This window comes from Lynx rufus, unplaced genomic scaffold (genome assembly GCF_022079265.1).
Source record: "Lynx rufus isolate CCGP_SWC_20201006 ecotype Redwood Valley unplaced genomic scaffold, mLynRuf1.p SCAF_6, whole genome shotgun sequence".
Taxonomy (NCBI): Eukaryota; Metazoa; Chordata; class Mammalia; order Carnivora; family Felidae; genus Lynx; species Lynx rufus.
This window is the reverse complement of record NW_025814878.1, coordinates 83,897,023-83,909,490: the sequence shown is the minus strand read 5'-3', so window position 1 is coordinate 83,909,490 and position 12,468 is coordinate 83,897,023. Positions and strand designations below refer to the sequence as shown.

The 12,468-nt window shown below is 31.7% G+C and overlaps 1 protein-coding gene across 1 annotated transcript in view; it reads left to right on the top strand.

Moving 5' to 3' along the window:
• Positions 1 to 12,468, top strand: part of ADGRB3 (adhesion G protein-coupled receptor B3) — a 732,350-nt gene that overhangs the window by 300,635 nt on the left and 419,247 nt on the right. The window contains exons 2-4 of the mRNA XM_047102403.1: positions 28 to 138; positions 6,086 to 6,247; positions 11,897 to 12,061. Coding sequence (XP_046958359.1) covers positions 28 to 138; positions 6,086 to 6,247; positions 11,897 to 12,061 — 438 coding nt within the window. The remainder of the gene's footprint in view (positions 1 to 27; positions 139 to 6,085; positions 6,248 to 11,896; positions 12,062 to 12,468) is intronic.

Here is a 12,468-nt window from a genome sequence, read left to right as displayed (position 1 = left end):
TTTCATATACCTTTATTCTGTCTTTAGAATTTGGAATGATGGGAGATCATACAATTAAAAGTCAGCGACCTCGATCTGTTCATGAAAAAAGGGTCCCTCAGGAACAAGCTGATGCTGCTAAATTTATGGCACAAACTGGTAATACGTTAGTTACATTTTTCTATTTATTGTTGTTAATTTAATGAAACCACTGCATGTTTTCATAATCTTTTGCTGCACATTTGTCAGTTTTTGGAGCTGATATTTTTTTGAGCCATTTTTTTTTTGTCACCAGTTAAAGTCCATAAATGAAGTAGCTGTGAGTTGAAAAGTGCACAAAAGTATGTGTAAGATTTATTTTGCTTTTAGTATGGGACATTTAAGATTTACATGTTATTATTTACCTATGTTAGTTAACTACTTAAATGTACCATTAAACTTTTAAAGAACTCAACAAAGTTATTTCATCAATAATTGATTGTTATAGGACTTTTCAGAATTAGAATTTAAATAGGAGTTTAAATGATGAAATTTAATTTAACAATAAGATGTTGGATTTTTTAAATGCCATACTTCATATAAATATTAATTATTAAAATGTATGGAAATTAGAAAATTTTTTTCAGATTTTTTTTATTTGAAAAGAAGGTTTTGTTATAGAAGCTAAATAATAAAAAGTTGACAATCTTTATTAGTAAGCCATAATATACTCCAAATAATTAAATATCAACAAAGATCACTTTCCGGTTTGTAAAATTTTTAATTCTAAACTCATTAGATTTTTTGCAAATACCTCCCTAAAAAAAAGAAAAACATATATATATATATACACAAGTAAATGCATTCATATGTTGGTTCATCATAATAAATGGGCTATAATTCCTTCTGTTTACATTGCATGTAGTACATTCTTAGATGAAAATGTATTTAAAATGTGTTATAAACATTTTCAGCTTTCACTTTTATTTCAGGAAATTGCAAACTAACAATCTTATCTATGTCTTTATAAAGTTTTATTCATTCCAATCTGGATCATCTGTTTTACCATTAATACAGAAGTTTCAAGTACTTGATCAGCTTTTTGACATGACATTGATTTTGATGAAATTCTCCTGAAGAATGAATATTTCCTTTAGTTTATATTTTCTTAAGATATATATTCTGAACACTAGATTTGAATCTACAACTTAAAAATGCAAATATTCTTAATGGATTGTGCTCTTTGGTAATTGGTGAGTAATTGGAGAGTTTAACACCTTATTACAAGTAGGTCAAAGAATTCTTCAGAACAAGAAGAGTGTTTACAATAAATTCTACATTAAGGACATATTTTTAGCTTTTTAAATATACACGTTGAGCTAGATCCTGAAATGAACAAAACTTGCTTATCTGGATTGCTTTTGGTGCAGCTTCTTATTTAACAAAAGGTGACATATGTTTACTATTTGCTTGTACAGGTCCGAAAGTGCATTGCCAGGGTCAGGTAAATTTTCAAATTATTAAATGTATTTTTCTCCCTTACATGGAGCAAAATAGTCTCAGCCACTGACCAGAGATTAGGGAATATTTGACTTTACATAGAGGCATAGAACATGATCTAACTACTCAGCCTCCTTCAGATGCCATCTCACCCGGGGCATTGCTGCAAAATTAGAGACTTTCTTCGTTTTTGCAAAAGAGGCCGCAGTCATTGGCTTCCTGAAATTACTTAAAAGTGGGGTCATTTGGAAGTGAAATGGAGAGCCATAGTTTTAAATTTCCTGTAATGTAGTAAAATTTGCTAATGCGTAAATATTATGCAGTTTGGCCAGGGCATTTTATATAAATTCAGTTTTTGGATTTGCCTATGACATCAACCAAGAAAATTCAGTTTTCGACCAAAACCTTTTTTACAAATTCAAATCACAAGGAACATTATGTTTACTTAGTCAGAAATTACTAAATTCTGTTTTCATTTACTGGTTCTTTTACAAGCATTGTTTTGTATCTAAAACATATTAACACATGATTTGGTAAAGTAGATGAAACACTTATTAAATAGATCCACAAGGAGCATTAAAACCATTTCCTTATATTGTTAACGATGATTCAGAAAAGGCAATGAACTCCAAAATTAAAGTTCTGAAAATATTGATTGTTCTTAAATATTTATTGTTTTATTTTAAACCAGAAATAGTATAGGTAAATATAAATACACATATAATGCTTTAAATTGAAATTACTACAATACTGATAGAAGACTGGAAAACTGCATTATTTTAAATGGTTTTTAAAATATGTAATGTGATATGAAGCAATTATAAAGTTAAGAGAGGAGCTGTTTATTTTCCTGAGATATTTTCTAAGTTATACTTCCTTTAGGTGTTAAGGTAGTTAGTCTGAATAAATACAAGTGTCACACAATCAAATCTCACAAAAATTAAGTTTTTTCTATAAAACTTTTCTATTTGTCTTTCAAACCAGGAGATTTGTGTTACATATAAACAATCATAGACATTTGCTAACATTAATGTGAGAATGAAGAAAAATGCAATAGAGGTAAAACTGAATGATGAAAGACAATATAATATGTATTTTATATTAGTCATGAGAGAAAACAAAGCAAAACCTATAAGCCTTTAGAATTAAGAATTCTTTCTCAAAATGAATAACCTGGCTTCTTCAACCAGTATGATTAGTATACCCTGTATCTGAAAAGCTTGCTTTCTATAAAGTAATAACATGAATGGAAATCGTTTTTAAAGGGGTAACGTTTGGGAAAATAGCATTACTGATCAAGATAACTTGATCATTTTGGTCAGTCCAATAATTGAGATAGACTAGTTTAAATATAAATGAACAATGCTCAAATAGCCTAGGACACAATTTATGTGTATCGCAATATATATTTCATTTCAATTTAATTCAATCTAAATTAAATTCCAATAAGATAGCTTATGACAATTTAATTTTACTTACTGATGCTTTTTAACATCATAGTCATCCAATGATCTTATAAACATGTTTAGAAAAGTGGTCCTGTATTCCAGTGGCGGAGATAACGTATATTAGAAATATATATTATAGCATGTTATCTAAAAGAGAAGTATAACATTAAAAATGTTTCTAGTATGATTTTAACATACTAGAAAATTTTATATTAATATTTTGTTTATAATTTGAAATACACTCTTATACATTATCTCATTTAAACCTCACAAATACATTTTGAGGTAGATGTATTACTCATTTTATTGAGAGGTTCAGAGAAATAAAGTGACTTTCTCAAGGTCACGGAGCTAATATTCAATAGCTTTCCATCAAACAGACCTTCTGACTTTAATTACAGTGCTTTTCCAGTCCCCTTTTATATTTTGTGTCAGGATAAAGAGCCTTAATAGTGCCTTAGATACTGAAGCGTTCTACATGGTGTTTAATGTGCCTTCTCTGCTACAAGGAACCAGATTAGTTTGTGCTATCTCCAAAGATACACATATTAAAAATAGTGTACTCTGTATTATACTTTACTATTTTAATGTCATTGAGTTTAAAAGTGTATATATACGCATACTTTTCTTTTAAGTATATGAGCTATTTCTTACAGGGATCCAATATGCCTCATTAGAACAGGCTTCACACTTTTTGTAGTAAAGAAGTGGCAGCATGGAAATCGTATCTATTTAGTGGAAATGTCACTTGAAACTATGCCATTTGAGATATAATGAGGTCATTTTGGTAGGTAGGCTGGTAATTGAGTGGCAAAATTTGATTCATAATTTGAAAGCCAATATACACTTTATTCATTTATTTATTTTGCTTTCGATCAACAAAATGAATCATCAATTTGAGTGAGTGAAGAAGGCCAGTTCTTAGCACTGATTATCAATTTCTTATGATCTACACATCACTGCTTAGACTGTTCAACATCATTATAGTATACATTCAGAAGGAACCTCGATTTTTAAATATTTGTACAGAAATACATTTAAAAGTAGATCTTGATCCTGATTCATTGTTCAATTTAATAAAAAATATTTTTAATGCCATAATAACAGTGCAAGGGTAAGAGAAGGACTGCTTTTGTGGAAAAACATAACTAATTTTATTCATAACCTTTATCATTTTATTTATAGAATTCACTGTTCAAGGTTTCCTAGCTTTTAATTAATAACATACAACCATAATATTTATACTTCACTTACTGTCATCACAACACATATTGAATTATCAAAAGAAAAAGCTTTGCATTATGTTTTTCCTAACTTTACATTAAAAAGTTTCATTGCTAAAAATATATGTTCATATATACATATATGTGTGGATATTTTTTAACTATTGCCATATTGTTGGGGTCTAGAATAATGATTTTTTATCTTCAGACTATTCTTTAATGTAAAAGAGAATATTATGAGGCATGTCTTTAAATATTATTCAAACGGTCATCCAATAACATTTTTAAGAAGTAGTTACAATATAAACTGGTGATGGCAAAAAAGACTAAAATAATCAAGCGTAATTAATCTATAGAGTATTTTCAGGACAAACACTGATCCAACACCAAAAATAAGTCCTATTTAATGTAATATGTCATCCCAGTTAACCACTGTCTGTGCCCTTATTATATATATCTAGTCATAAATGCATTAAGATCTATGCCTCTGGGTGCATAATGCAGATCAATGTAAGACAAATCTTCATAATAGTGCTACCCAAAGTGTGGTTGGTGGACCTGTGTTTATCTGCGAACTAGTTTTTATGGGCCTATGTGGAAATAAGAAGCATATACCAGGATGTAAATTCAACTACATTATCAAACACACGTTTAATTTCAGCTGACTTTTTTGTTTGTTTGTTTGGAAAAAAAGAAATTCTCAGTGAAGAAATCAGCAAGTTGAGTTACATTCTGGTTCAGCCTCCTTCTGTCCTGAAGTACCAGTCTATGGACCCGCTGTCTTGAGTAGCACTGCAAGTAATTTCTAAATCATTTACTAACCCTTCAAAAAAAATAATAAAGATGGACAAATAGATTATCATATTCTATTTTTTAATTATATTCCAAAGGCAAATTCTAAACAGAACTTATGAAGTATAAATTGTTCCTTTGTTTATGTAATCAGTGATACAAAGTGTTCAGAAACACTTCAACCATAAACCTTTCCCACAACTAAATAATTAAATAGCTCCCACTAGCAGGTAAATGCCCCAATTTCGTATTTGGGGAAAAGCAACTGCAAGTTTTCAAATCAGTATTAAGAATCTATCCTGAACATGATATCAGAATAGAATCAAAAGCCCACTGTGATGGACTTAGAAATTCTTGACTTTAAGTCCTTTGGGACATGACTTTAGATAATAATGCAAACTAGACATAATTTTAGTGTGATGCTTACTCTAAGAAAAGTAATTAATTCGGACACTCCTTGGCTTTTTAGGGCCCTATGTTGAATAAATTAATAGAAATCCCAGAGAAATTTTCCTTCATTTTGAGTAAAACTCACTCTTCTACTCTAGATCATGAGGAAAATTGCAAGCAGAAGGCTTTTAAACAAATTATCACAAGATAAATAGCTGTCACAGGATGAAAAAAGTAAGAATAGCACTGGGAATAAATTATAAATAAGTGTCAGTGTTTAACAAAATAAAAATTAGATACTCCCAGACTCCCAGGGCCCCACCTCATCCAGCATTAGAAAGACTATGCAATAAAAGATTAGGTAAGAATACATCAATATATTGCTGCTCACCAAAGCCAGAGTAAGTTTAGCAATACATTTTGCTCCCTCTCCCATCCAAAGTACAAAGCTTTAGATTGGCCTGAAGAGAATTGCTTCAGCAACCATTCTTGTTGTAAAATGCTGACTGGTCCCTTCACAGTGTCCACGGCACAGTGTCTTTGTGAAGAGTAGCTTTGCTAAAAAGGTAATAGCAAACTTGGACCTTGCATCAGTGTAATATGTATCTCTCTTTAAATTTATTTTGCTCTGAAATGTTTTCTTGTACCTTTTGATGTAATGTCATATTTTTACATTTAAATTATTCTTTCATGTCATAGTATCAGTTTGGTATGATGCTTAGTGAATGAATATTCAAAACGGTATTTCATGTTTATTTGTTGTCTTGCACACAGGTGAATCTGGTGTGGAAGAGTGGTCCCAGTGGAGCACATGCTCAGTTACTTGTGGTCAAGGGTCGCAGGTGCGAACCAGAACTTGTGTATCACCTTACGGGACACACTGCAGCGGCCCATTAAGAGAATCAAGGGTTTGCAATAACACTGCCCTCTGTCCAGGTAGTGTTAGCAGCAACTACAACTGTGGATGTTATTGAATTGTGTCATGCTACGCATTTGGAAAGATTTGTTATTTTCATATGAACTGGGTATAGACATTTTAATTAGAGTGGATAAGTTTAATTCTTATTCAACTGTGAAATTTTGTTATATAAGTGATTATTTCTGCTTTCAGAGCAGTCAGAAAATTGCGTAAGTGACTCCCCTACCCACTGCAGCTAGAAGCTTGAAATTTATCTATCTGCTTCTAATAATATTTTAAGATTACAATATCTTTCCTTATTTTAGGTGGTCAAAATGTCCAGTTGAATGTTTGAGGAAAGTGTGACTTACAGGCATACTGGAAATGTGATCTGTACCCATTACTAAAGGCAGTGGTTGATATAGTCTTTAAAGCTGGCAGTTGTTTTCCTATCACTTATCTGACCCTATCAGAGAACATAGTTCCCCTGACCAAAGGAATTCCTGCTCATTTCTTTGACTCAGTTGGTTGTCCTCATCAGAGCCATCCACTGCATTGTAAACTTTGAAGTCATTAATGGAGGAAAAAATCTTCAATGCTAAATGGTGCACAGCATGGTAGCTTACCCACGTAGGGTGAGATTTTCCATGTTACATCAACATTTTGTTCTCATTTGAGGCCTACATGCATATCACAGGCATTTTGCCTTCTCAAATTACTGGCTTTCACCTAAAAATAAGTACTAAAAGGAATTTGGGCTTTCTTTCAAGAAGTCCAAAGCACATGATACTGCGAATCTCCAGGTTTATATTTTTGCTCAAGTATTTGGTGGAGGGGTGATAAAACCATCAACCACTGCAGTTGACCCTAGACTTGCATTCACAGCCTTTCCATAGGCCCCCAAAGGGGGTGGGCATAAAGAAAGGAACTGGTTCTGCAGCAGCTGTTCAGCTGTAAAAATTTTCTGATGAATTCCGTTTCCAGAGATGGCTGATTTTGCAGTTGCTAAAGGCAAGAGTAGAGAGTGGGTGGCATGGGGGAAGGGCAGAGATAATCCTAATTTCCCAGCTGAATAAGCAAGGGCAACCCATTAAAAGACAGTCTGGAGGAGTTATTGTTTAATGGGTACAGGGGGTTTGATTTGCAAACTGAGTAAGTTCTGAAGATCTGTTTTACAACAATGGGGATATATTTAACAGCACTGAATCGTACACTTAAAAATAGTTTGGATGATAAATTTTCTGTTATGTATTTTTTTATCACAATAAAAGGAAAGACAATCTGGAAGAAACAAAAGGGAAAAGAAGTGGTGGGCAGAATGTGGAGGAGAGGGCACACTGAGTTGGGAAATCCTCTATAATGAAATTAGGAGATTCAAAGCAGCAGATGAAGGTCGAAGTTAAAGCTAAACAGGGCAGAGAACTATGAGGAAGAGAAGACTGAATTAACAGGAAACAGCAATAACTCCCACTGAAAACAAGAGAAATCAATGAGAGTCAGTGGGAATTAAACTAGATGAGAAGGAACATCAAGTGACAAGAAAATTCAGAGGGGAAAATGCTTACGGAGGTCACAGAAGGGGATGTCAATGACAGAAGATGACAAAAACGGGCTAGTGAGCAAAGACTCTAGGTCTGTTAGTCAAAAGAAGGAAAACCTCCAAGAGCTGGAGGTTTTAGGAATTACAAAATTTCTAAATTTTATACATAAAATGACCTCATGAGTAAATGTTTGTGGATTTTCAGCTGGGTGTGGGTAGAGTATATTGTCTCACACTTAAAGCCCACCCCTACTTACAGTATTTATGTTAAGCATTCTAGGATCAAGTTTCCTTTCCTGAGCAATGAGAAAATTGTCAATAGAGAATTAAGCTGTGCTTGATATATACATTTATCTTGTCAGCATCCCTTGGAAAAGTGAAGTTCCCTTCAGTATGCAAGGATGGAGTCTAATGGCAAATGGATGCCCAAGTGGAAGTCTGAGAGGGTGCTAAAGTGTTCTCCACAATTCTCCATTCAGTGCTTACTCTCCAGCCACTCATTATGCAATTCATGTGGTTGACATATGGAAATCTCCATCCTTCTGCCAGACACTGCTGATTAATTCCTTTGCTGGGCAAGGAGAGCATCTGTAGTGGGATCAGAGTGCTCTTCCTTTCACTCTGTATCTGATGTTTATAGAACACTGAATAATATTCTGATTATAATGTTTTTCCTCAATTTCTTAAACCTCCTACCATTATTCCTACTGAAGAAATACATACTAATTATTAGTTCCCCTCTTCACCTTCATATACTATAGGTTTGTCTTTCTAAATTTGGTTAAATAGGACTGATGATAAGAAATAATGTATCTTGTAACCATTGTTTTAGTTCAGATGTCAAATTTAAGAGAATAGAGAGTTTTGTTGATTTCTTTTTAATTTTCTAAAACTGAACAATAATTTAGCAACTTCATTATTTTAAAAATGTAGAATAAGTATTTCACTATAGGAAATTGGAATATCTTTTAGATGGTTACTGTATTTGTTATGAAATATTTTGTGTTAAATATTTTGTTCAGTCACTTGCCATGCTGCTAAATATGTACCTTTTTTTACATAATATATCTTGAAAACAGTAACCAAAAGTAAATTTAAAAACTTAAATAGCACATAACCAGTGTAAATATCTTTCTAAAATAATGCTTTAAATTTTCAAGAAGAAAATTAGCTCAGAAATCAATAACCCAGTTGTCACACTGTGGATATTCAAGTGTGTTTGGCATTTAATTAATGAAAATGACACAAGGATGAAATGAATGTCAAAGCCACTTTCCATAAAATATATTTAATGATAGAATTTGAGCTCATATTTATTTGCACTACTAAAGCCTAATCAATAGTGTTATAAATTAGTTGCCTTTCACACATATTATTCTAATTTCAAAAGGGTTTTCTTAATTAAATTACATGATAATGTGTTACTTCTAATATGGATCCTAAGACATCCAGCTTTTTGCAAATTGTTGCTTTGACATTATAGTCTCTTCAAAAATTCTTTTTAGTTAGAGCAGAAAATGATGTAGGTAAACAGACAATAAATTGAGAAAGTAGAGAGCTACATTGAATTGTGAATTCACTGTCCTGGTTTCTGACTTATAGTTTTATGATCTCTTCCAGGGTTTCTCAACCTCGGTACTATTGACATTTTGACATGGATAAATCTTTGTTGTGGGAGGCTGTCCTGAGCATTCTTGGATGCCAGTAGCATCCCTCCTTGCCCTGAGCTGTGACAATCAAAAATTTCTCTGGACATTGCCAAATGTCCTCTGAGGGGCAAAATTGCCTCTGGTTGAGAACCACTTGGTCTACTCTCTATGTTTTCTAATCCTTTAGAAGTTTATTTGGGCTAAGGAATGGTTCTGATTATTTTGTTTTTTTGTAAATGTCACAGTATCCACATCTATATATTTCTTAAGAAAAAAAAGGAGTTTTATTATACATCCCAATGTAAATTATAAGGTAATTTGTACACTTATTTCAAAATCTAGTAGTAATATAATTTGTATATGGTATATTCCTCATTTCATCTTTAGATGATACAGCATAGGCATGTGATAATATAGCTAATGTCTAAGTAAAGAAGAAAACTCTAAAAATGGATTAATTTGACTTAATTTATGAGGCACATTTTTCAAATGGACTAGATTATTTACAGATTTTCATTCTTTATTGAAAGGTAAAAGAATCTATATAACAATTTGCCACTAAAATAAAAATATCTTTATTCTTTAACATAAATTTTATAAATAGCATCTATAAAATCATAATATATCTGTTATAATTTCCTAATTCAATAATATCTAAAATTATTAATAATTTTGTTTCCCCTTCAAATGAAAAAAAATATTTTTTGATTTTTTAAAATGATGAAGGAGTCATGAAATTTCACCATGGGACAATAAAGAGTGTTAAAAAGTAGGGAGTGACATACTTTTCAAAGGATTCCAGCTTTATGATTTAATCAAGATTAATTAACATTTCTTTGAGATTAATAGAGAAAAATCTGCCAATTTAGCAGCTTTTTTTTTTCAGGGTTTGTTCAATGAATACAGAGAAGTATGATTTGATTGAGGAGAAAATTAACAGAACTATCAATATGAATACAATATAGTCTTTTAACACTATATAGACAATAGAGGAAGAGAAGGTTGTTTTTAAATGGTGAAATATTGGTAATTAAAAATAAATGCAAAAATTAATTAAAGATATATGTTTTATATGGCAAAATACATTTGTATGCAATATTTAAAAAATATTTTGCTATCATTGATCATATATACCTATATATAAATATATGGATATGTGTATTTTTTTCTTGGAGTTAAATACAAACTCATTATTTATTCTTATACCAATGGATACATGGTAGCTTTGGTTTTCCAAACTTAAATGAGAAAGTTTTCCAGCAACTTTCACAGAAACTTGAAGAATTTTTCAGAGAGTATTACTCAAATTTGGGTGCTTCAATGTTTGAATATATTTTCACAACCAGTTAGGGCAACTCAGTAGCATAGATAGAAGAGAATGGGTGGCTCATAAGTAAAGTATCATATATGTGTTTTTAAAGTAACAATTTGGTCAACATACACATGCAAAAGATTCTAGATATGCTATATTTACTCGCATAACACCTCTGACACTTTATATGGATTCTGCTTACCCCTACCAATGTTGAGAAGAAAGTGAACATCTTTTTATCATCCATTATAAATTTCTATTCCCCTTCCTTATTCTAGTGGGTGTCATACCAAACATCTATGCTCATAAATTTGTAAGAGCATGGTAGGACCAACCTCAAGACAGGAGCTTTTGAACCAAAGAGCACATTTTGCCCAGCTTCTTTTTATTTGTATTATCCACAGAGTGTTTATTTATATTACCTTACTATTCCTTACTATCCCAAATATTAAAAATTGAGAGGAGATTGGTTATTTGACTGTGGCAAAGAAAGGATCTAAACTTTGAACTCTAATGGACTTTATGCAAAAGGCGTCAATATTTGTTCACAGTGGCTATTATGGAGGAGCACAGATTATGTTAATATTTATGATTAGTTTGAATTCATTGTAATGGCATAGTTGAAGTATTGGTACTTGTATTAGATACTTGTATTTTCTAAATGTGATGTTAAAAAGCTATTTAAAATATGTACCATTAATTTCTCATATTTTCATTTTTTGACACCATCAAGGTCATTAATACTGAAATTTTATAATTGTTGGAAGAATTAAGTTGGCCCTTACATATTTAAATGCAAACTTAACTCTAGAAGATCATATCTGGTATAAGAAATTTAGTTTTCTATACTACCTTATAAGTTTATATTACATTTATTTAAAAATAATTCATGACTATTCTACCATGAAGGAGAGAGGTGCATTTCCATTAAAAAAGAAAATATTTAAAGTTTATGACATAAATAACTGTTCAAGTACAGAAAAATGCATACAATTTTGCATTTTTTAATGAATTTTTGAATTACCCTTTGCATTTATTTTGGCAAATAAGAATGTTAACTCAGCTGAACTTTTAAAATATTTTCATACTTGTCTATTAGATGATTTTTTTCTTAATAATTAAGAAAAAAATCATTATGACTTTATCTCTTTGCTTTTGTTGTTGAAGCTTCTTTGCTTTATTACAGTACATGGAGTTTGGGAGGAGTGGTCACCATGGAGTTTATGTTCATTTACATGTGGTCGAGGCCAAAGAACAAGAACAAGGTCGTGCACACCTCCTCAGTATGGAGGAAGGCCGTGTGAAGGACCTGAAACACATCATAAGCCTTGTAATATTGCTCTGTGTCCAGGTGAGCGTATTCTGCATTTAGTGAACTTTGTATTTGTGTATTTTGTATATGGGTCCTGGTACACATATGAAATATTAAAAGTACAACCTTTATTCAGTCACATTGGAAAATGTGTCCTTTGGTTACCGTCTCTTGCTTAAAGCTGGGTACTTTCCTTGATTCTATCATATGCAATGGTTTATAGTATTTCCTCGACTGAGTACCAAAGCTCACTTTTATTAGGTTTCTATAGATATGTATATTAATTTTTTCCACTAAGATTTTATCTGTACTTGGTTTCCCCCTGGGAAAATTATAAGGAGTCCCAAAGACTTGAGATTGGCTATTGCCTTGATACTATAACTGGAGAGACTGTTTTAGAGGCATTCCTTCTGATGTTATTGTCTCACACTCATTCAATTAAGGAG